General features: G+C 35.8%; 1 protein-coding gene across 5 annotated transcripts in view; it reads right to left on the bottom strand.

Annotated features, from left to right (window-relative positions):
- HOOK3 (hook microtubule tethering protein 3) overlaps positions 1–26,000 on the bottom strand; it is an 87,181-nt gene that overhangs the window by 30,018 nt on the left and 31,163 nt on the right. For 4 of the 5 annotated variants that reach the window (XM_085042208.1, XM_085042210.1, XM_085042209.1 and 1 more), the window contains 9 exons: positions 24,865–24,915; positions 21,701–21,833; positions 19,565–19,632; positions 12,444–12,506; positions 10,940–11,023; positions 9,762–9,925; positions 7,521–7,661; positions 5,800–6,001; positions 2,421–2,531 (listed from right to left, as the gene is read on the bottom strand). In XM_085042208.1, coding sequence (XP_084898334.1) covers positions 2,421–2,531; positions 5,800–6,001; positions 7,521–7,661; positions 9,762–9,925; positions 10,940–11,023; positions 12,444–12,506; positions 19,565–19,632; positions 21,701–21,833; positions 24,865–24,915 — 1,017 coding nt within the window. The remainder of the gene's footprint in view (positions 1–2,420; positions 2,532–5,799; positions 6,002–7,520; positions 7,662–9,761; positions 9,926–10,939; positions 11,024–12,443; positions 12,507–19,564; positions 19,633–21,700; positions 21,834–24,864; positions 24,916–26,000) is intronic. The other variant, XM_085042211.1, reaches the window with a different exon arrangement.

Genomic DNA, 26,000 nt, shown 5'->3' with positions numbered 1-26,000 from the left:
ATTCCATGGGAACAGTGGGGATATTTTTTTTTTGAGAAGGGTTTCTGATCTTACTGGACTAAAAATAGCAGGATATAAGCTTACAAAATCAAGACATTAGTGACACAAACTTCTGGTATGACCTAGTAAACAGTATCCACTGGGACCACTCAGCCATCTTCCTTTTATTGGGCTGATTCCAAGGGAAATGAAAGTCAATTGAGAGACCATAGATTTTTTCTTTTACCATGAATCCAAGATTCTGCCAGGAGTGAAATAATGAGCAGGTAAGTACACAGTCAACAAAACAAACAAACTGCTTTTACTTCATTTTGTATTTCACCAGTGAAAGTGAGAGCAACATTTCCATATCCCATTCCTCCTTTGTGTCAGCTGGCCTTGTCATTCACCAGCATCTTGGCTATGAAAGAAAACTAGTTACTTAAGACTCAGTCAAAAGAGAACTGACAAACAGGACTGGATTGCCTTGGGATCCAGACAGATGTGCTATTCAGTAGCATCAGGCAAATACTCTTTCAATTTGGCACAAGTACTCTTCTGGCAAAAAAATGAGAATCTATAGGTAGTACCAAGTTTTTGTCCAGAAGGTTTCCAGGAGTTAAAAAAAAAAAGAAAAAAAAAAAAAGAAGAAAGAAAGTGGTTACTATTAAATGATCCAAGCTGTAGTTTGCTCCAAAATCAGACATGTTCAGTATTACTAAATGGTTCAGGACAAACCTTGCCCTGTGTAGCTATGGAGTTGTGTTGGATGACAGCATTTCATTTTACTAACACTTGATTACCAGATGCCAGAATATTTTAGTGACTAGAAAAAGCTCTAGGATTTCACTGGTACAAGCAACTCACCAAATTATCTTAGTCTTTATCATATAACACACCACAGAGGCAAAATTCCAAACTACTTTACTGAAGATATCAAATACTACCATGCTTTACCAGAACATAAAGAAAAGGATAAAATCAGTTTCAGCAACTATTTTCAAAATATAACTGACAAGACACTACTACCTAGCCTGTGACCTGTGATGGGCTACCTTACTGATATGTATTGACAACATGAAACACAAAGAGTAGCTCACACAGACAGTGAATCACTAAATTCACATGATGAGAGACTTCTACTTGTAATTTACGTCTCACAGGTGCATATCCATTCAAAAGAATGTACTTATAAACAACATCCAGCTCAAAAAAATGCTATTTTCCAGGGGTAAAACAGAAAACTGTATGACAATGGCCTGCAATTCAGATCCTTTGTGCAAGATGCAGTGGTCCACTGAGCCATGGATAAGCCATATAAACAGCCTTACCATTGTTAAACATAAAAGAACTGGAAAAAGAAAACATTTTAAAAATAAAAAGCAGGAAAGAAAACCAAAGCACAGTGCCAATACAATTACTATAAGCATTCCAGTCTGAATTGAAGGGCAAATGGAAATGATGTGAAGGTCAAGTGTTCTCTGCAGCTTGAAAATTTAATAAAAAATGGAAATCAATGACCTATGAACATAAAATAATCGAAAACTTTCAGTTTAAATTATATTTAAGTGCTGGGCTTGGAAATCTTGGAAATAACTGGACATGAAACATGACTATTGAAGAAAAAGCCTACAGAGATTCCAACAGTTGGATGAATGGACTGATAATTAAAACATGCCTAAGAAACTGCTAGCATCAATTAATGGCCTTGGTTTTAGGTAGTTTGAGGCACCTGCATACAGACTCTTAAGAAACAAGTTGAAATTAACTGTTGAGAATTGACAGTGTGCAAGAGAAGTCTGAAGGATCAGTCTCAGCAAGAGAGGACAGAGCAATTCATCGTAGAATCACTAGCAGCAAATGACATAAGAGGAAGGGGATAGATTGTTATCTACCCTGTGTGTTTCATATTTGCAGTACAAGATAGGTCAACAAGGAGCTGTCATAAAAGGTGAGATCACCTCTAAGGACATTTCTCTCTACACAACTACTAAGCCTCTTGCTACATTAGTCACGACTCCACGAAGATAAAATGGTTGATGGAACCTCAAAGAATGCCTTAGGAAAAAAAATGGAACAGGAATTTAGTTCTAGGATGATACTGCAGAAGCCCTGCTGTAAATAGGTTTTCAGAATGTGTAACAATTACGCTGCGTATTTACTAACCTTCTCATGGCAAATGGTAAGGAAACAATTTCTTATGCCAAATATGAAGGCTTTTCCTCTTAAAAATGATTACATATGTTTTTGTACAGCCACTCTATTCCATGCTGTACCATTCTTAGGTTTAAAAAGTATCTTGCACATAAACATTAGGAAATTTTATATTAAAAAAGACTTCCTAATTAAAAAAAATTACTAACTAAAATTACCGTATCTGTGTTATGAAGGATATAAAGTTGCTATTGTTACTAATAAAAAAATAACACCTTGGCACTTACATCTTTTTCTTTTTGGAGGCTGTCTACTTTTTCTTTCAGTCGTTTGCATTCATAATCTAATTTATCAGCTTTCTTGGATTCTTCAGATAACCTGTTTTGTAGTTCAACTGCCTGTGAGAACAAGAATCAATAATGTGTCTGCAAATATTAGAACAAAATACATAAGACAAAGTAGCCAATTACAATGCACCACAAGTCATGTTGTAAACAAGTGAAATAGTTACTTATAGGACATGCTAAAAACTGCTTTCGTCAGTTGTTCTGAGTTTCAGCAAAATAAAAAGCATTCAAATATTAGGTCTCAGTGTAAGTAAAAGAAAAAATGTGAACTATTTGCAGTACATCTAAAATATTAATTTAAGCTCAAGTAACGTTTACAGAAAAAAAAAGCTATGTAGCTCTAGGGATCAAAAAGCTTAGGAACAGCAGAAAAATCTTTCTGCATTCTGAAAAGCCTAGTTAAAAGTGAAAAACTCTGAAGAAAGCCAATTATGTTCACCTTGTGTTAATTTTATTTCATAAGCCTCACTCAGAATTCAGGTAACACTCCTTAACCCAAGATTTCCTAATAATTTTTAATACATGAATATACAGATTCAGCCACAGGCTCATAAACGGTGTTCTTTATTTTGGAGAGAACCATTGTTAACAAAGCCACATGTATGCTTTCAACTACAGATCAGTAAAGAGACCTTAAAATTAAGTAAGCAGAAATCTGAAAGCTGAGCACAATGGACGGTAAACCAGTGAAGTCTTGCTTTTTCAAAACTCTCAGCCTTTACTAGCAAAGATTCATTCCCAGAACACTAATAAAGCTCATAATGCAGAGAGCATGAAAGCAAATAAGCTAAATAAAGACTGACCTGCAAAAGGTGAATGAAGACTCAGCTAAAGACCTACAGTTTCTTCGGATGCAATTTAAAGGAAGGCTTTTTCAAGGCTTTTGGATTACAAAGGAAGCGATTAAAGTAGTAGTCATACCTACATTCAGATGCCCAGTGCTTCTAACTGCCTTTTATTTTCAATGTGTTCAACTGCAGCAAAATAACTACAAGGCCTAAAATATATATGGTCTTAAGTCCTAGAGAAGGACTTTGCTGCTGTTGTTCATAAGTTAAAGGCTGCAAAACCAGCACAGGTCTGCATTTTCTGAGATTAAAGAAATGAAAATGCTAGATATGAAAACACTTCATTTTTCAGATGTGGCACCCATCACTGGCATTATCAGAATAATTGCAGATGTGAAAAAAGAATTGCAGGCCTTTACCAGTGATTGTGCCACCACTTGCAAAATATGAGAATTTTCACCTCAAATGGAAACAAATGCACTCATGTTTGTAATCAATCATGCTAAGGTAATGGTATGCAGAAAAACACAACACGAAATAAATTTGTCTTGAATTAGGACTTGTGAGTGTATAGAAAAACATACAGTTTCATGGTAATGCAGAAGATTAAAAAAAATGAACTGGCATCACATTTACTAAGCATTATCTGTGTGTGGAATGAATAAAGCAGGAATCTTGCAACAAAGAAAATTAACACATACTGTTAACTATGTATCAGAATGCACATGCACAAAGGGGCTGAATCAAAATTGCAAAAAAATTATCCTGCAATCTTCACACTTCAATTCTTTATGCTGAAATAAAGTTTCTTAGAAAAGGCTCGTGCTTGCTTTCAGAAGAGTGAAAACAAAACACCATCACTCAACCTCACCTCACAGAGACTTCTCTGTGCAGTGAAGATGCAATTTCCTTGTAGATTACTACAGAAGTTTCAATCAAGCACTTTCATCTGCATAGCACAATGCTTCAAAGAAATAACACTCTAATGGCATGCTCATGAGTGGGGTTGGATCCTTAGAACACCAGACAAGACATATTCCACTACAGGAGTACACTAGTGCTTGGCAGTGCTACAACATCAGAATCTTTATATATGGCTTTCTTCTGATAGCACAGTTTAGGATTCCCAGTAAAATAATTTTGTGGCTTATGAGTCACAGGCAGGTCTCAAAAGGAGCCCAGTCTTACAGACACTGAAGACAAACACACTGAGTGTTCATTTTGAGACACCATAGCTAGGTGAAGAAAACACATCTGCCACGAGACACCTGAGGCTTATTCCAGTCTCAGCCAGTAAACAGTTTTGCACCAAACAGCAGCTCCTCGTACAGGAAATCCTACCCATAAAATACAGGGAATAATGAAAAAAGGAGTACTTTAGCAGCACAAATGATGGGATTGGCCCTTCCAAAATCCTTTTGGTTGGTAAATTAAGAAGAATCAAATGCAGATGTTGAGGTTACACAACAATATCATGTGCTCAGCTGTTTAATAGAATGAAATATTGGACTGCCAGTAAACTGGATACTACTCAAGTGTGGAAGGCCATTCCTTTCTATATTTACTTTTCCCTTTGTCCCCTTGAAATATTTTTCTTGTCCAAGTTTTTTTTTTTCCTGGTAAAATCATTTGGGCTATATTTAAAATTAGCCCACACAGTCTGAAACCAGTTATCTTAAACAGTGAGATGGCCAAGTGCAGGGGAAAAAAAATCTATCAAGTCTTAGGGAGGCACATTAGTACTTGTTTCTGCACTTTATTCTTCTGTAAACTGACATACAGTCAGGGAATCCTGTGTTGTGATCATTTGATCAGGCAGAAATACAGAGCAGGCACTACTACTTTATTGAACCATGCTCTGTCTGGCCCTGTAACAAGAATACCAGAATGAAATCATGTCCCTGCAGTATAGAAGCAGAGACAAAGTTAAGCACATCTTTCACCTTTACAGAAACAGCATCACATGGCACTTGGATAAGCAGGAGGATAAACAGATGCCTTTCACTCCAGAGAGTGTGCTGGTGACACATTTTGTACTCCACTGGGTGCATATAAACAACAAGGATGACGTGTCCTTCTCTCTTAACTGGAAAAATTCAGATTTTTCAGACAAACTAGAACCTTAAAAAAAAGGGGTTACTTAACCACAGAAATAACTTAACTCATCTGTGGTGTATTCCTCACTGCCGAAAAATTGTAAACGAAAAGTGGATACCTTTTCTAAAAGGAGAAGCTCTAATTCAAGCCCTGCTACTGAATATGAATTTGGTACAATTTTAGAAAAAAACCACCACTTGACATCTTTGAGTTCTTAAATGCAAGAAATACTGCTTTTTGACAAAGTAACAAACTTGCAGTAATGACAATAATTGCAGGAAAGGAGGACAAAGATAGCACCTACAAAACACGAAAGTCTTCTAAAAAGGAGGGTTTTTTCATAGTCTCTTTTTACTTTGAGGTATTGCCCATGTTATGAAGACAAAGTGTTGAACAATACAGAGTACTATGGCATTGATGATGCCTGTTCTCACCTGTCTCTTGTATGTTTCCAGCTGACTGCGTGCTGCATTGGCCTTCCTTAGTTCTTCCTCCAGGCTCACGGTATTTTGCATGTACATTGTATTCTTCTCTTCTAAAAGCTTCACTTGACGCCGCAAATCACCCAGATCCTCCAATTTCTTTTTGTATGACTCTACCTGGCTTTCTAACTTGGCTACTTTATCAGAAGAATGCCTGAAGGGACAGATTTGTATAAAATTTGAACTCTCAAAACTAACAAAATTAACAGAATTTCAAATGCTTCTTCACTGTTTTTTCTTAATGCAGAAGACATTCTACGACATCATACAGAGAACAATAAAGCAGTCATATCCTCCTATTACTGACATTTTCACTTTTAAATTGTCTGTTTTCTTCCCATAACTATTTGTAAACTCTAAAAGCTGCTGCTAAAGGTTCTTTTAGGCCCTATCCCTCCTAATAACACAAATTTTTTATCTGCTTCCAAATATTAAAATAATAGTTAAAACAATCTGATTCCTACCCATTCCCTTTCAATTCTAAATTATCTTCTGTCCTAAATTTTTCAAGGGCAAGGAAGACAAGTTTCTGCCCTTCAATTCATTTTAATGATAGCCAGGAATAAAGTCATAAGACCCATCTCCTAGGCAAATTACACTTGGTGACACAGAAGAACCATTACAGTTTTGGAACTTGATTCCTTCTAAAAAAAAAAAAAAACAAAACAAAAAAAACACCAGGTTTCATTCTGAGCTTTTCAGAGTTTTATCAATCTACTTGCCTGCAATGCCAGGACAGCAATGGACCTCAGCTCCCACAATGACCTCTGCTACCATTACTGTCCCCAGTTTCATTTTAGAATCAACCTATTTACACACCCAATTTCCTGTGAAATCCAGGGAATCTCCCATTGAATTGATGGGTCAGTTTATGGGACAATTGAGGTAAGCCAACTCTGTTTAACCCTCAGTGAGATGCAGGGCCTCTCTCTTGGGACAAGGAATTGCTCTTTGAACCCATACCACCCACACAGCTTATGCAGCCTGATGGGTTCATTCCTTATATTAATGACAAAAGGGATAAAGACAAATAGCTTTGGTAGAAGCCTGCTGGTGAGTCAGTAATGGCAGTATTAAATAAGCCTTGCTGGAGAGATCAGGTAACTGTTCTGAATAACCCATGGCAGCAAGCTGTCAATACTGAAAAATTACGTTCCATAGTAAAAGTGGCTGTCCCGCCCCACAAAGCCCTAGTGTCATCAAATCATGACAACTTTCACTGCTAAAATCCAGTGGCAATGAGAGCTGCAACAGATGTTGTCAATATTAACATTATATGATAAACCAAAAGCACCACCCAAAGTGCAAACAATGCAAACCCAGGAAAGGAAACAGCCTTGTTTCCTGATGAGAACAGATGCCCAGGACATTACAAAAGTGAATATTGCATATTCAAAAGATCAGTGAGTGCCCTTTTATAACCATAAATTGGCATAGAATTGCTACATTTACTAATAGTTGTTGATTAGGTACACAATAAGCAACTATTTTACTCAAGCAGAATTGTATGTTGGTCTATGTACTTAAACTGGAAGATCTAGAAGAACCTTGGCATTGAAAAAGTGTTTAATATCTAAATTATTTAAATAAAAGATAATGCAGATTAAGTACACAAATTATATAGATTAAAAGTTAATAGCTAAAAAAGGGTTGGTTAATGGAACAAAATTTACCTGAGTACATCTATCTCATCCTTCAAAGACTGAGCCTCCTCTGCCAATGTAGTAAGCTCTTCTGTTTGTTGTCTTAATTCTGCAATTTCCTTTTCTAGTTCTTCACAGCGTATTCGATAGTCATCTTTGGCAGCTTCTAATCTGTAGAAAGGAAAAAACCCAGAAAATCATTTCTCACCCTGAGCCACTGGTACCATTCCTCATCATCATCCCCTCTAAGAACACGTGAAATGGCGTCCTGCTGCAGTGAAGGAAAACAACAGCCCAATGTGCTTATTCAAAATTCAAATACAGATTGACTTTATTGATGCTCCCAATTTAGTACCAGTCTTTCTATTTAAAAATTCACAAGGTAATACATGTTCTCATAAAGACAAATACTGAGGGTTTTTTCTGTAACAGTAGTTTTCCACAATGGAAGCTCAAGCAGAAATTTTCAGCTTTTTTCATCTTGTGACATATAGTTTGAATACAACATCTTCATTCTAAGATTTTGTTCAGCTGTCCAGCTCATCTACACCTCCAACATACTGACCTGATTGTCTGATGTTACAAATGCCATAGCCCTCTTACCAAAGTGGGTTTATTTATTTGCTCATAAAGAACCTGTGCATGCCCAGTACATTTGAAGAACGAGGTTATCTAGCTAGAAAAGAACTCTGACCAAAGTTGCTGTAATGAACTGCTTGCATACAGCATACACAGGCAAAGCTCCATTAACCTGGCAGTGAACAAAGGGAATAGAAACTTCGTCCAAGTATTTTGAATGAATGGAAGAGGACACAAGCTGGAAGGCAGTGTCCTACAGAGATTTTGCTCTAAAATTAAAACAAAACCAATCCAGGACAGAAAATAAGGATGCAAGCAAAAAAACCAAAAATTCAAGGAGTCCAAAAAGAATCTGCAAGAATGGAGACAGAAGGAAGTCTTTGGGTTATCTAAACCAGACACAAAGATTAGGATCATGATAGACTAGAACTGTCAAAGGACAAAAAGGCGAGACTAGAAGGAAAACTGGTGTACCATACTGGGCAGCAGTTTAACTGCACATATGTCCTACTTGATCAGGTAGAGCTGAAGCAACACATACAAATTGTCCTTAGAAGGCATGTGCTGTGAAGAGAGGGGAAGGAGGTAAAGGAGACTGGGAACGAGTCTCACATGTGAAAAGGGTCTAGAATGACCTTCAGAACCTGAAACTACAGTAAGAGGCAGTGCAGATATTGAACATTGGGACAAAATCTGCTCAAACACTAACTGATACCAGACTCAGGCAGGAATCATTGCAGAACATGGAGATGAATCAGAAGAGACAAAAGGGGTCATTATCATTACGCTATTCCTTTACATGGTAGATGTATAAAAAGCAGAAATCCAGGCACTAGCTGTTGTGAAAGAGAAACACAATGTTTTTCAAGAAACTGATGGGAAATGATATGTCAGAATAGGGAGGAAAGGAATTGGAAAAATAGCAAAACATGAAAAAGGAAAGTAACATCGCACATATTTTAAGAATTCAAAAAGGGCAATGAGAAGACAGCAAAAGAAAAACTGGCAGTGTAAAGAAATACCATAATTTCACTGACAAAGGAGAGGGAAAGTATGCCAAAGAGAATGAAAAGATGATGATGAAGTGAACCAGCTTTCTTCAGCAGAATAGGCTTACACAGCCTTAAAGGAACAGTCAAAAGGACCAGGAAGGATATTTAAAAAGGAACTGTATTTTCACATATTGAAGAAATGTAAATAAAGTGCAGAGTTCATATGTGGATAATCTCCATCTTCTATCACCTATGAAATCTGTTTTCAAATTCAGAGAAGGACATATTTCACTACATATATAATGCCACTGGTAGTACAGCCTGTAGCAATCTCTCATCTAGGAATTACTACACCATAAAAATACAATCAAAATAATTTGCATAAAGGAAAGCATACTACTTTTCATTCTCACTGACTTTACAAAACATGGGTGAAATGACTGCACACAAACGTTTAATTCAAAGTAATTCCCAGTAAAGTGGCACATAAGGCATTTCAGCATTAAGAAATTGTGCTTTTTTTAATGGTGGAGCCTGGAAAGAGCAAAATTATAACAGATACATCACTTTAAAAACTGTACTACTGCGGTTATATACCATCCATTATACTAATTCATATTTGCCAGCAGAAACAGAAGTATCTAAGTTACCTCCATTGCCAGCTACAAACAAACAATCTAACCAAGTGTAGCTTTTCTACCTGAATGTTTCCTCTTGGAGCTGTTCTAGTTGTGTCTGCAGCTGCAGGTGTCTACGACCTGCAGGACTGTTGGGATCTTCAATAGAATCAGATTGATTTAAACGTTCCATCAAAATCTGGTTCTCAGCAAGCAGGCTGCTCTTCTCCTCTTGGAGTGCTGCAACCTGTTGTAATAAAAATATGAATAGGAATAACTAATCTACCCAGATCCAGAGAGAAGTATTTTTTCCCTTTCCATAATGAAGTATCAACAGAGCCCATGAACAGAAACATGCAGGCTTCACTAATCCCATTTCACAAGAACACACTGTATCATTTAGTAGCTATTCAATTGCTATGTGATGTAAGCAAGGTATTGCAACGTTACGGCAGAGTTACCACTCAGGAAACATAATTATTCTTTAATGTATTTTGTACAAGCATTTAAAGAAAAAGTCTTTGTTATGGCAGAAGTTCATTTTATTATAATAAAATCTGCATACTTTCCCTATAAATAAATAAATACAACCATCTGCAAGCAGGCCTGAAACAGGAACACAGTCCCAAAGATAACTCAGTTTCCACTAACACTGTGAAAACAGGTAGTAGTGCAAAGAACCCAAAGTGCTTCAACAGCTAAAACATGGGCTCATATATCAACTACGACACACAGATCAGCCTTATTAATTCCACAAGTTACTGAACTGCAAGAGCCTGAATTAATAGTCCAAAGTAAGGTTTGTAACAGCAAGGCCTTTCAGAGCTCCCCCTTACACTCCTCACATCTTCCCGAAGAGCATGACTGACTTACAGTAAGACTTAGTCTAAACATTTACACATCTAATAGTCTATTGCAACTTCTGACTGGGCTGTAACTCTTAACTGGAACTGCTACAGCAGCAGAACTTGTATTGGTTCTCTATGACTAGAGTTTTACCACACAGCTCAAACCATTCCTACCTGAATGAAAAAAGGTTTTGCTAGTATGAATTATCTTAATACTGGCAACATGGCAACAAGATACAAAAACAATGACATTCATTCTGCTAGCACAAGTGAAAACAAAATAATTACTGTGTCATTTTCATCTGCCTTCTAAAAATTATGTTTGTATGCTATACTACTTATTTTCAGCTGCCTGTAAGTTAACACATCTTTTTCTCACTTCAAAATTTATATGGACACTATAGCAAACTTACCTGCATATCTAACTCATGACATCTCTGAGCAATTTCTTCTTTTGTTGCAAGTGCTTCATTTAATTCTTCTGTAGTTTTCTTCAGCTATCGTAAACAACAAACATTTTCATCACTCTCTGTGATCTATTAAAATATTCCGAACTACATGTCTGTAAAATTATTTTTACATTTAGGTAATATATTAAAGCTTTTAAAAACTGAGCAATTCTGCTCTTATAAAGAAAAAAAGAAGTAGATGTGAAAACTCTTTATTTTGTGTATTAGTAAAAAGGAAATGTACCTAAAAGTAGTATTTGCTCTTACATTAGATTTACTACATTATTCTATAAACTGAGTCAAAAAGTCCTGAAGAACTGGGTCTGAAGAACTTATCAAATCTCTACAGTGAAAAAAATCGTCAATACCACTTTTCTTTAGAGATGTAAAGAGTGCATAATTTCAATTTTTAATCTGCTTTCGAAATACGGAAAGGACTGGAAGGTGAAATACAGGGAAAGGACAGTTTGGGTAAAATCTCTCTAGCCACTGGAAGCTACTTTTAGTGCACAACAGGAGTGATACTAACATGCTGACAGAGAAGCCTATCCTTCTGAAAAAGGGCACTGAACCTTGTAAGCAGTGGAAAATATTCAGATACTTCCCTTCAAAGGCTCAATGTTTACAGATATGTATCTCACTAGTTTGCAATTGAATGCAGTTAAGATAACATAAAAAACAGCTACAAGAAAATTGGTCTGATAAAATAGGTGCATGCATGTTACATATATGGATACATATGTACTGTCATATATGATGACATTTAAATGGGCTTTCTCAAGCAGCATCATCATACCTTGCATTTGCAAGTTTATTTCTCATAGGCCTGTTTACATACAAAAATTAATTTCATCTGCCAGAATTTACGTATTTCTGTAGAGAAAGCGTGATGGAAGAATACAGTGAGCACCACTGCACTATTCCTCTCAATTATAAAAAAACTGAGAAAGCAGGACAGTGTTATCATGAGGATAAGCTAGTAAAAAAAACAATTGGATTTGTATATCTTTTAAATATACAAGACCAGGAAGAATTAATTTGAAAATTTATCTTCTATATTGCAGCACTTTCAGGATTCCCATAGAAGCAGGGGGTTTTTAAAACAGACTTTGGAAGTAGGAACTCGCATAAAAATAGTTGTTCAAATACTACACATTTTTTATCTTTCTTTTGCCATACCTAAAGATTTGTACCAATCTGCAGTTTTGCTTTATTATGTCATACTGCTAGACTGGTTTTTCAATCCAACTTTTTTATCTCCTTTAAATACACAATAAGAGCAAACCCAATTTACAAAGCTAAAGGACTTGAAATACTAAAATTTAGTTTTCCACTTCTTGTTTAACTTTGCCACAAAACCCTTTAATGATTAAAGAAAAAAAAAGACAGAGTTCTTAATATGAAGAAAAAAAAGACTGGCCACTGATGTGCTATGATTGAAGGAAAAGAAACATCTAGTCTTAGATACCTGCCGATCAAGGTCAACGTAAGCATCGTTTCCAACAGAGACTGGAGACTCTTTACTCATCAACTGCAATTAGATTACACTGGATTAGAAAAAGCAAAGATTTACCTTTATATTAAGCTTCAATGAAATACTAAGCTGATTTTTACTTTGGGGAACTTTAATGTGAATTAATTTGAAAGTTTTTAACTTCATTTTTATATTCGAAATATTCAGAAACAAGAACAAAAAACATCTTCATAATTTGTAATATTTAGAGTGCTATAAAAGAAACCTCTTTTTCTTTTGACAATGCTTATTCCTTATCTATGATGAAGCCTACAGTACATCCCACTAAATTTTTTATTGCAGGGGCATTGGAATTATAGTAGATATCAACACACCATGCAAGACCTGCCTTTAATTTTTCTCTGCTAGTGAGTGGTTTTCATGTTTCCATTACCTGGATGTTAACATCAATTTATTTATTTATTTCACTAAACCCTGGGATATATCTATCTCAACTAATAGTGCAAACCAAAGATGATAAAAATTCTGCTCTGCAGTTGTCTATAACTTTTGAATTTTAAACGAAATTCTGCAATGCACATTCCTGAAATGAGTATTACAACTCTTTGTGTACTATTTTATTGCAGGAATAGCTGATAGTGTTTTGACCTAGAATACCAAAAAAACGCCAAAACCAAACCAACAAACCAAATGGAAAAAGAACCCCAACACAAACTCCCAAATCAACTCCTGCGAAACTGTTGTGCTTAATAAATACAGAAAAAAGCTGGTAAGTTTTCTTTTAGTAACCTAACGATCCGTTACACCGGATGATAAAAGTGAAATCAAATGTAGCAGAAGTCGTAACTCAGTGACCTCCTCCCACACACCTCAAGCAAAGATACAATGGTAATGTTATTACTAAAAGTTGTAAAATACAAGCAGGAACAGTCTTGGAAAAGAAAAATACACTGTAACGATCTCAAAATGCATCATTACAGAATGGCACTGATGGTTCCTGTCCGAACAGAAAATATTCTAAGACCTCTCCAATTACGTGATTCATGTAAGTTACCATTAAAAAGGCTCTATCACAACCAAAATCAGGGCAAGATTTCTTCCCTAGAATCTCCTGTCTAGCCTGGTAATTCTCTCCAGAGACAGTACTTCCTTTATTCCTTCCAGGAATCAGTGTCTTTGCATTGTTTTCCTTAGCAAGGTTTTTGGGTTACACTGAACAGAGCCTTTACTTCTCAATCCTATCTGTTTATATCACTGTGTACAAATGAAAAACCTCTCTTTGACATTTACATTGTTCAAACATATACACTTACATTTCTCTTGCTTTCCCCATTTCCTTAATTGCGTTTTAGCTGCATAATTTATATCAACTTCTCTCCTCAGACCTTGACAACATTTGCAAATTTCTTCCATTTTGTCTACATCTTTACAATGACAAACTACTCCAAGATGAAGCATTGCATCAAGCCCAGACTCTCCATAAAAATAATTAGAAAGTCCCTAGCCTCAGAGCTGTCTCCTGAAAAATGAAGTCTCATCTTTTTCATTACCATATATAATGGCATTACAAACTTGCCTTCAATTTAGGGCCCTGTGTTCTAAGACGATTATCATTTAAACAAAATCTCCCAATCCCTTCCTGCTCTTGTCATGTTCACACACACTTCAGTTACAGCATTTCACCAGCTTTTCCAGATCACTAACAGGGATATCCCCTATTAATCAAATACTGAACTCCTCTCACTATTTTATATCCCACAATGCTGTTCATAAACACATTTTAGACATGTGCTCACAAACACACATGTTCCTGCTAAGCCAGCACTTTCCAACAGGCAGCTCCCATGCTGCATGCAGCCTGCAAGGGTGTACAACATGTCCCTAACAGCCACCACTCCTTTGTGGCCCTAATACAACTTCCTCTTTGAAAAAACAGCTCAACAGACCTGTCCAAGATGTAGAGTAGAAGGAATACAAGTGACCACATAACCCACTAGAGGCCACTGTGGTGTCATGGCTTTCTGTGACTTGCTGTAAAGCAGGCCAAGGCCAATAAGGTAACCCCTATTTTCTTCAATGAGTTTTGACACCTCTCCCGAAATATCCTGTCCTTGAGAAATCTCACCAGAAATGTCTAGAGGACATCATCTGGAGCAGGATTAGGAAGGGGAGATACACAGTCCAAGTGCACCATGAATGCTACACAGCACTTGTGAATTTCACTCCATGGGGCACATTAAGAATGTCATGTGAAGTGTGAATGAGGCACCAAGGCCAAGAGCCACAGATACATCTGCAGATGACTGACTCAATGTAATAGAAAGCACCTTGCAATTGGATAGTCTGTGGTATGGTGGGAATGCTAAAGATGAAATTTAAAGGATTGTTTTGTGTCCAGTATCACAACCAGACAAACAACAGGAAGGAGATTGCCACGTAACTCAAAAGAACATACAGGAATCCAATTTCTGATCATCAGTTAACAATAAAGTTAAGAAGCAGGGTGCAAAGGTATAGTTATCATGGCAAAGGAGTGCTTTATCCCTATACATCTCTCCACACACTGTAAAGGACAATATTTAATGCAAGAACACATTTTAGCATGCTCTGCTTCTGGATTGCCTGTACATGGCTTCTCCCCACTTAAAAGCAAAAACTCTACCATAAATAGCACCAATAGAGCACAACTCCACCCACCTGCCCACACTTCTCTCTCTTCAGTCAGATTTTCTGAAAATTTCAAGGAAAGTTTTACTGAATGCTATGTTTTAGGATTTCATACAGACATGTATGTCAACTTCAAATACACACTACACCTTCCATCCACCTAAAAAATACAAGGTAAGAAGCTTGCCTAGTTGCCCCTATTCTTCACTTTGCTTCTGGTCAATCAACATTCTCTGATATTACAGAAATTTTGAGTTGCAAAACTCTCATTTAATCAGTTATCTGCTCAGTGGCACATCAACTCTTTCTGCACTATTTATTACTAATGTTACAATACTAGTAGTTTGTTAAATTTTAATTTTTAAAGCAAATTTCTTTACTGTTTTCTGCTATATATCTCCTTTACTTAGCAGGTCATATTCAGAAAAAATTCAGTAAATACTGATGTAGTTTCAGTGCTTCACATGAAATCTGCAAGCATGATAGTAGAATGTGTGGTCTTGAGAGGCACGGATCAATGGCAAAACTTTTCAGTTCAGAGAGGCAAACTTTACTTAATTTGTATTTCAAATGAGTCAAAAGAATAAAAAGCAGAAAGAAGTGGCCTTCTTATTTTCCCTTCACATCTGTAAGTTTTCTTTTTTTCAGGACCAGACTACAAGGGGAATAAAGGTTTACTTCACAGTTTTGCAGTACTGGAACTGGCCTTCATTTCCAAACTCATCATTTTGCTTAAATTCAGTACTATCACCTATTTTCACATGTAACTACAGTGGAGTACACTGTGCAGAGATTAGAAAAGGGAAACAAAAAAAATTGCCTGCAGTTTCAAGCAATTGCATTAGGCCTCCACAGGAGAAAGAAAAGCCTGTTAAGAGCTTCCCACAGTGAAATAAACTGGCAAATAGCATTTACTGCCGTGTTCTTTCTCTGTTTTATTTTGCACAAAGGTCAGTCTGGATTTTAAATGGTGCAATAACCTGAACAACTTGATAATTCTTACAATTTTCATAGTTTTATGAGAAGCAGTTGTCATTCCCTATTAATCTTTTACATCTATGCATTTTCATGCTCAAAGCTTCCGTATAGTATCTTACATAATACTTGTAGGTCTGCTAATCCTATATTATTAAAACCATCATTTTTAAACTGCTTTTATTGTAAAATGTGAGCAAGCTGTGTTGTCATGGATACATAAAAATTAGGGAAGGGGTAAAACTATCACAAAACCTGCATGCATGAATAACCTGAATTATCAAAGCTTTTTTTCCCCCTCTATAAATGATTTTGCAAACACAGCTGCTCTCCTTAGCTGATGATTTTAAAGTCCATAACATTTGCTTTATCTCAAATGCTTCTTCTACAGTTGACAATATTGTACAAGCTCACTTAAGTTCCCTCAAAACAATGTCAAAACTGAGCTTCTGAACTCAGGGCTCTTTTCCTTTTTAAAACATCTTTATGTTAGCTTTTAAGAGTCAATGCTATGTATGACACTGTATATCCTTTAAAGCAGCTGGATTTCTTCTTCCTCCAGTTGATACTCAGTCTATCCTCCAGTCTATCTGTAGATGGACCGAATAAAATGCTTTTATATAATTTCCTAACTATTTTAAATTAATTTTACTTCACACACAATAAACCTTTAAACAACCAGGACAAAATACAGGAGGGGAAAAACCCCATAAACCAAATAGTGGAAGTAACAAGGTTGGTGTTACCCCAGACAGTAAGCACCTTCTCCTATGCACCCCAGGAAGTCTTGACACTACTCCTGGCACTATTCTGACTCTCAACTTGACCTGCACAGAGAGCTGCTAAGGATCAAGTTTAGAACAGCAAAGGCAAGCCACTTGTTTACCTCAGCTATCACCTTCATCAATAATGAACTTGGCTACTATGGAAAGAGACTTAGGAAAATAACAGCAGAATTCCAAAGGGGAGAGGGGAAAAAGGAAAATATGTAACAGCCAAAATAAATTCTTTAAGAAAATACTTTGGGCCTTTAAAAAAATCTGAAAATTAGAAATAAAAACCCCCGTTACATTATGCATATTAATACATTCAATCTTATATCTTGTGCACAACTTGCATTTTGATACCTATATCTGCAGATTAGCATCTAAGTGGTAACAATACACCAGATCAATTTGACTACACTAAAAAACTAACAGAAAATTTATAAAACCTTTACGGAGCACAAGGCATATTTTAAACACTAAAAAGAGCAAAGAAAAGAAATGGTGAAGAACTACAAGTTATTAAAAATTAAACAACTGAATAAAAGTTAGAACATAAAATGCTGCTTCTTCCATTGAAAAATCAGCTTCTTTGTGCAAAAAAATTGAGAAAACTTGTTCTGTTGTGCCTCATGAAATACTTTCATGAGTAAGATGATTTATTATAACCAAAGAAGCATCACAAAAAAATTGTATGTGCTCAGTTGAAACAGAAAAATGAATTACATAATACTTTCATTAAAGCTTAGAGAGGTCTTCTGACATACCTAATTTTGAAGAGTACCTGCAATGTCAAATGCTTTGAAATGTTTGGATTAGGAGGCATACCAACTTTTCAAATGTGCATATATAGCTAATTTCCTACATATTGCTTCTTTTAAGTCACTTGAATTCTAAGAGTTGCTATGAGTCCAAGAAATAGAAAAACCTCCTTGCAAAATCCCATGAACTTTGACCTCTCTAAAGACTTCTCCCATGTCAATCTGTGCTGCCTATGATTTAAGTCCCAGAAAAACAATCTCCATAATTTTGCCAGGCACTGAAGTGAGACAGGCCTGCAACTGACAGCATCTTCTCTCTTTCTCTTCTTGAAAATTGGAATAATATTTGCCAGCTTCCACCTGAATGGGACCTCTACAAACTCCAAACCCATCGAAAAATAATGCAGAGAGCCCCTGCTCTCAAAGTGTGTCTAAGTCTGAGACGCTTTCTCACCTCTTCATTAAGCACTTGAGATGCTCCTCATTTGGTCCTGAAATGGCATTGATTTCTAAGCAGCTTGGAAAGTAGCATCAAAATAATTCAGAACTCTGCCAGTAGCTGAATAGTAAGCTTTTTGATTCACTGAATTTCAAAAATCTGTTCCAGAAGAACAGATCCTTCCCCTATGATTTATTTCTACTTCTACTCATCATCTCAGAAAAAAGGCCAAAAACACTGAAGAAATTCAAAGTTTAGTCATCAAATGCTGAAAATTGTGGGATGCTTCAAGTCTAGCTATTTTATCAAATGAAGGAGACTTTTATAAAAATCAAATAGGTTTTCAACAGAAAGAAGGAAGATAAAAGGAGGCTTTCTATTTCAACATGGTGCATAATACAGTGATGCTAAAATTTGGGTTTAATAAAAAATGCTAGAAAAATCCACCAAAATGCTGTATATTACAGTTATAAAACTTACAAAGAAGTAAAATATCCCAAAACCCCAGGAAATTGGTGCTTGACAGCACTGATTGGAAGAGGATTTAGATAATGATTTTTTTGATGCTAATTTCAAAAGTCCTCTCTGCTATGTCATAAAAAGCTATCCACACACAGACAACCGAATGTATGACTGCATGGATACAGCACTGGTCAAAGTGATGACAGGAACAGACTCCCCTGTAGGCTCACTGATCTCTCTTTCTCTATTCAGACCTTACAGAGATGAGAAACTGCTCTAAAGCTCAATGTAGAATTTAGTTTCTCTTGTTCAGGTTCAGAAGAAATGGGAGTACTAGTGGTTTCCTACTTTCCCCAGTGGCCTGTGCTGCAGTAAACATCTACAGACTGATAGGCATTTCTCTTACAGGCATTTTGGACTTCTTAGAAGTCACACGGGGGCTTCAGTAGCTAACACTGTGGTTTTGATTTGTAGAAGTGTGCTTCTACAAATTGCACCGCAGTATACTCACTGACCTGTAAAAACGTATCAGCCTATTGTATTATTCGTATATGTTCATATTACATTTCATTAGCCCATTCATAACACTGAAGCTGACAAAAGAAAATGGTTATCCAATTCTCTTTCTTTAGACTTGTTTACTAAATTAAAATAAATATTTTAACAGTTTACGAAATTTTGCAGTTTTAAGGTACAAATTTTGACAAAATTCTACAGTAACTGGCTATCCATAAAAAATCAGTCTAGTGCACTTCAGGATTCACAGGGTGGGAAAGGTTAAGGGAAGGGAACCCAGTATCAAAAATATCTAGAAGTTTCAGTCTTCTAGATTTAAAGAAAAGTGGGACATTCAACCACAGTTTCTTAACATAAAACAAGATTTTTAAAAGGAAAATTTTTTCTAAAGAAATTTTTCACTGTAAAAAGGCAAAATCTATGTCCCTTATTTTCTTTTCTTCAACTAAGTTTTTCCTAAGTGGGAAAACGCATACTACTGTAAAATACTGAAAGGCTGAACTTTTACACACAGTGGGCATCCCAGCATACCTCCTGAATGGCTGTCATGACAACATGTTGAACTGATTCTTCCATCATCATTATGGTCTGGATGTACTCTGAAAATAAAAGCATTCTGAAATGTTAATGTTGAAACCCAAGTCATAGAAGGTAAGATCAGAAGCTGCATCTTGCCTACAAAATGACTAGGTGCCATGGATGACACTGAAATCCATAATCACCAGTCAACTCCCACCCAACAAGATTTTACCGTGAGTCTGTTTAGACATAAATCCAGGCTTATCTGAATTCTACAACAATGAAAAAAGTACATGATTAACTTTTTTCCCCACCCCTAGCATCTCACACTTCTGACATAATTACTTTTATCCTTTTCTCACTTTGTTACCAAACTCTTCAGGGTCTTCAATCCATGCATAGGTTGTCCTTTTCCATAAGTGTCACAATAATGGCCTGCCTTCTTACAGCATCCTCATTTCAAAGCATTTTCATGTTCTTTCTTGGTTTTTATTCTTATTTCTGTACTACATAAATTAAGCCACCTCCACTTTTTAAGTCCTCAGCTATGTGTAGATGTGAGGTACACAACAGATACTACATAAGATGGTACAGTAGTCAGAAGAACAAATTCTGACATTTAGACTAAGGCAAGGAGTAAATTACTTGCCCAGTATCACATGGTTTCCAGTCAAATATATCCCTTTTATTCTTTTAATGATGTGATTAAGAGAAAGATGCTGGGAAGAAGTCCCCTTCAAGTGGTTAATTAGCTCATGCTGAATCTCACTCAAAGTATATAAAATTTGATTGTTCTGGTATTTCAAATGTGCATTTTTTATGTCCAGACTGAAAGAGTAAAGGGGACACAAGAATAAGGTATACTTTCCACCTGATGATTACAAATACTCACCACAAGGAAGGAAGATAATTTTTTACAAAGTAGAGATGCCAGGAGGCTTAATAAACCAGTTACTTATGTACTCATGGAAGAACACTACCTCTATTTTAATTAATAGAATAGCCAGACCATTTCCTAGTTAAAAGAATAAAGGTAATTTCAGAAGGAGAAACTAAAGTGATTTAGTCACCTAAAATAAACTGGTAAGGGGAAACTAGCTGTAAAAGTTAAGATACACCAAGCAAAATGAAGTCAAAAGGCCTGAAATCTTGGCAGCCATAAAATCCAAAACGAGTTAAATCTTGAAGAACAGATATTTGGTGCAACTGTAATGTAAATACAGCAAAAAAAGGTCATATTTTCCACACATCTATTTTTCTCACAAATGACTACATTTCCTGTTTCAAGCAGTTATAATAAACGTTTGCATTTGCTGTTACCTTAATCTGGCCTGAATTAAGTGTAATTTAAGGTAACTGGGTAACAATAAAGAGCCTGCACCCAAGGCAAGTTTAGAACATGAGATGTGGCACACTTTAACAGACATCTCCATTGTTCATCACATCCTCTGTGGCATCTTCAAGAAAGATGAATGGGTCTCTATTGTATTCGTGCAAGTCAAAATTACAGTCAGTGCCATGGGAGTAGAGAGGCAGGAGTCTCTTTCAGAGACTGCTGAAGTGGGATTCAGTTATCTGGCAAATGGCCTGAAGTGACTTTTTGGACGTCCTTATGCTCCATCCTCATCTACTGCCCAGAAGGGCACGGTCGCCAGCATTACTTTTTCCTATTTGTCAACGCCATAGAAATGTCTCAGAAACTACAGTATCCCAGATCACACCAGACATATCTTTGGATCAAGTACCAGCCACACTGATGGCTTTTGGCCATGTTGTAATATGATGCCTGGAAAGCAATTCTAAAATCAAGAGTTACACTGAATAAGGCAATAATCACGTTTTACCATTTTTAGTTATCCCAATCTACCTCATAAATGTTTAAAATGTGAGCCCAAGAATTCTTTTCTTTGTAGACTGATTTTTTAGCTCAGCAAACCAAAATTGAAAATATATATGTTGGAAGTAAATTCAGTTCCAGTCTGAGTCTCCAAAAGTAGTGAAGCTTACAACAGAACAACAGTTACTATCTGTAGGACAAAATAATGTCATCTTCAAAAAAAAAATACATCTGTTTCTGACAGAAACCCAAGAAATAAAATTTTTCTCCTTCCACAATAAGCAAGAAAACATGTTTTCAAAATTTATTACCTTGCTTCTGTTCACAATTCACAGCACATCCCAAAATAAGCTGAAGCATTCTCCCAAGCTCTGCAGCATCAGCATGCTCTCCAATCAGGTTAACATCAGGAAGGGTGAAGTCATTTATCTGTTGCCCTAGAATCTGCACAAAGACCAAGTACATGCATGGTTATATCACTGCATATATACATACCCACGTATTTCATAGAAAGATGATTCAAAATTGACAAGAGCAATTCACTCTTACTTTAATATAGATTGAATATACATTTGAAACAAACTAAATTGCGTAACACCTAACATCCCACTATTAAATCATACTGTTTGATACAAATAATATTTGGGAGAAGACAATCATGACTGTCTCAACTCACAAGCAACTACCAGATAAACACTTAGCAAGATTCTTTTTCTTCAGATAAGAAAGCTAACAAAAGCAGGCCACCACATGGCTAATTAATTTTTTGTAAAGCATTCAATTAAAAAAATCCACCTAAAAACACCTCCTGTAGCATAAGACATTTCTTATGACTAGAAAGTCAGAATATTAAATATTTCACCTATACAGTACACATATCTAACACTGACAGATGACAAATACAAGACAGGAAAAAACTCAGATCACTAGGCCTCACACTTTCAGCAAATTTAAGGATAACTTAAATTATCTTAATCTTACAGCTAAAAAGCTGTTCCATGGAAGAAAATCTGAGGTAGTAGTACAATGATATGTAATTGAACAGCCCACATGCAGAGAGAAAGAAAAAAGCCCCGCAAAACAAAGGCCCATGTGACTCATAATTAGTCTTATCTGATTTATCATTAAAGATCATTAAGGGCTAATGATTGTCAGTAGAAGGAACTAGACAATTCTGCTAAATTGCTCCTTACTGAACAGAGGGTTGAAAATATGAATATGAAATCTGGAATGAAACACATCTCTGACACATTAATTGCAGATAAAAAGAAACTGTAACTTCTTAAACAAGGAAGAATACAATGCCATAAAGAAACAATGACTATAGAGGGAATCTGTCATGTGTTTGCTGCATGCTCTTTTTTGCACAATAACCAAGAAAAACAGAAATCAGGTTAAGGCATCTACAAAAAACACAGTGTATATGAAGAACACAAAGAAAACAAGCCATCAAAGTTTAGTACAGTTGGGCTTTCTGGAAGTGCTGTAGTTTTGTTCTTGTTATATATGGTGTGCTTTGTGTTGTGGAACAGTAAGATTTTTAAGCGGTTTTCTCAAAAAATTAACTTCAACACCACTAAAACTATCTGTATACTTTAAAGAACACAGATTCACTCTTGTTGGAAAAGACTTCCTTTATATCATAAGAATTCTGTGAATGCATCAAGCATAATGGAAAATATTACCACTGTATATAGAGTGCAATAATTCACTCTATAAAATACAATACTTTCTTGAATCTGATATGTATTTATATATTGATCTGTAATTCCTGAATTTCTTCAAATATAATGCTTAAGTTAACAAGACTACAATGACTTCATAGTTACTGACAATAAAACTGAAGAAAGCTGAAGAAAGCTGAAGGGAAAAGGCAAATTGGCAGGAATTATGAAGAAGTCAAGGATGCGAAGGTGTGAACACAGAGCTTGAAATAAACATGAGAAAAAATTTAATTATTAAAAAAAACACTAAAAGCCCTGAAAGAAATACAAAAGTGAAATACAGACTCTAAAATAACTATCTTGAGACAAAAAAGAGCATTTAAACCATCTTAAAAAAACAAAAATAAAATAAGTTTACAAAAAAAATTTAAAGTTTCAGTTTCAGAGCAGCAGAGTTCTGCAGCAAGATTAACAGACGTAACACAGCATAAAAGCTATAGAGAGTTAACTTAGGCTTGTTCTTCCGTTCTTGAATTGACAAAGACAGCAAATGTAACATTTCTACTGCAAGACTGTTCTTCTGAACACCATAAAAATTTCTGAATTTTTAAGGATGAACAACATTAACACACGCATTTTTCGAAGGCTTTTAGATACATCAGCTAAAATACACATACACATCTGTATTTTAGCATAGGGGGAGGGAATTGTATTGAGGAAAACATAAGCAGAACTCATCAGTAGAATCCAGATCATCTCTACTATCATTCCCAGCATTGCTGCAGCAGAAAAAAAAACTAAACCAAAATCCAGTCAGATTTATAAATGTGCACTGCTTTTACAGAAATTCATCAGCTTGAAAAAGCTCAGAACTTGCCTAATAGTAAAGTTTTCACACCACAGATTTAATCACCATACATACTAACCAACCAAAAAGAAGGCTGCATCACTTTGTCTTAGTAATACCAATTTTCCATAATAAAAAAACTGATTTGTTTCTTTTTAGTATTTCCAGTTATGACCACCTTGCTTAATCATCAATTTTCAACATTTATTTAATCACGGATACCTAACCATTTACTGAATATGAGCTCCTGAGACCTTTTCTTTCTGAAATACTTGTTTATTAAAAAATAAACAAACTTCATCTCCAAAGTATTTATGAGAAGATAGTATTTTGAGACAAGCAATGTCTAGAAAATACATATTATGGATTTTGTGCTGTCGTCTGTAGAGATCAATTTGTCTCAAACATCACTGAAAGCATATTTCATCTGAAGATTCACCACTGTAATAAAAAATATTGTACCCTATCTCCTCTGGAGTAATTAAGTGCCGAGTTTGTTCAAAATAAGAGAGAATGAAGAAGGCTGAGTCCAATATCCCTGAATTAAAATATTTCATTTAAAATCTTAATGGGTGGAGAGTCTAGAAATACTCTTTACTCACTCTCCTCAAGAGAAAAATAAGGAAAAAGGCACACTTCAGCTGCAGAGGAGGAAGGAAATCAGACACAGGTACATGAGACATAAAGCCCATCATCAGAACATAGTCAGTAAAGCCATCTACCATTTGCATGACAGAATTTGCACATCAGGCTTCCCTGGAACCCATGGGTATTCAATAAAGCAGGTGAGAAGTTTTAAAGAAGGCCAACACTAGGGAATAGGCCGTGAATCATGACATATGCCAAAATGCTTGCAAGAAAACATTGGAACTTGACCTGCAGAATACAATTTACCTTCAACAAGTAAACTAAAATATGTAACTAGAAAGCCATGTAGATGTAGATTACTTTAAATGGTTCCTACCTCATGATTGTAATCCAGTATTCCTTTCAAAATTTTCTTCAGGTTGCTTACCTATTTGTCAAGAAGGAGGAAATACAATAAATACAACAGGGAATAAATTACAGAGAAATGATCACAAAGAAGGTTATCACAGAAGAATCATACAAAAGAAAGATATAATTACATCTATTTACCCGCAGTTAAATTTAGAATCATGAAAGTTATGCAAGAGTCCCTTATGATCAGATTGCCAGATGTGATCATGAATCTTTATTCATTCACTGAACCCATTTAAATTTATGAAAAATATAACATTGTCTTGGACAGGCTTTAAATCAGATCCTACAGCATGGATGTTTTTAGAGTACTTGTTTATCTTAGGATTATCTTTGTATCCAGAAGTTGAAACACTCTTTTCCTCCTTTCTTCCCTTGAAGTATCCCAATAATCTACTTTCTGCAGAAATAAATCTCTTCTTTCAAACCAAAACCAGCTACTGCTCAGTATCATCCTTTATTCCTAACCTATATTTTCTTTTCCTCCTTTCTTCTCTTGAAGTATCCCAATAATCTACTTTCTGCAGAGATAAATCACTGCTTTCAAACCAAAACCAGCTACTGCTCAGTATCATCCTTTATTCCTAACCTATATTTTCTTTTCCTCCTTTCTTCTCTTGAAGTATCCCAATAATCTACTTTCTGCAGAGATAAATCACTGCTTTCAAACCAAAACCAGCTACTGCTCAGTATCATCCTTTATTCCTAACCTATATTTTCTTTTCCTCCTTTCTTCTCTTGAAGTATCCCAATAATCTACTTTCTGCAGAGATAAATCACTGCTTTCAAACCAAAACCAGCTACTGCTCAGTATCATCCTTTATTCCTTACCTATATAAGTTTAATTTGTTATTTTTCTCATTAATTATCCCTCTTAGTTCTTTCCATTTTGTTCTTGTCATTTTCTTCTCCCCCTCCCCCCTCCCAGTTTTCACAAATAAATGTCTGTCTTACAGTATCTGGCAAAATTCACATTTCTCACTGATGACTTCACTGCTATACAAGGGTAGCTTCTGTTCACTTGCATAACCAATGGCACCAGTTAAGTACCTCCCGCTCTGCACAATGTATGTCACATTTCTCTAGTACTGAGTATTGCTC

Source organism: Lichenostomus cassidix, chromosome Z (assembly GCF_008360975.1).
Source record: "Lichenostomus cassidix isolate B80296 chromosome Z, HeHo_3.0, whole genome shotgun sequence".
Lineage (NCBI taxonomy): Eukaryota > Metazoa > Chordata > Aves > Passeriformes > Meliphagidae > Lichenostomus > Lichenostomus cassidix.
Note: the sequence above shows the minus strand (reverse complement) of the source record. Positions and strands in the feature narration are given on the sequence as shown.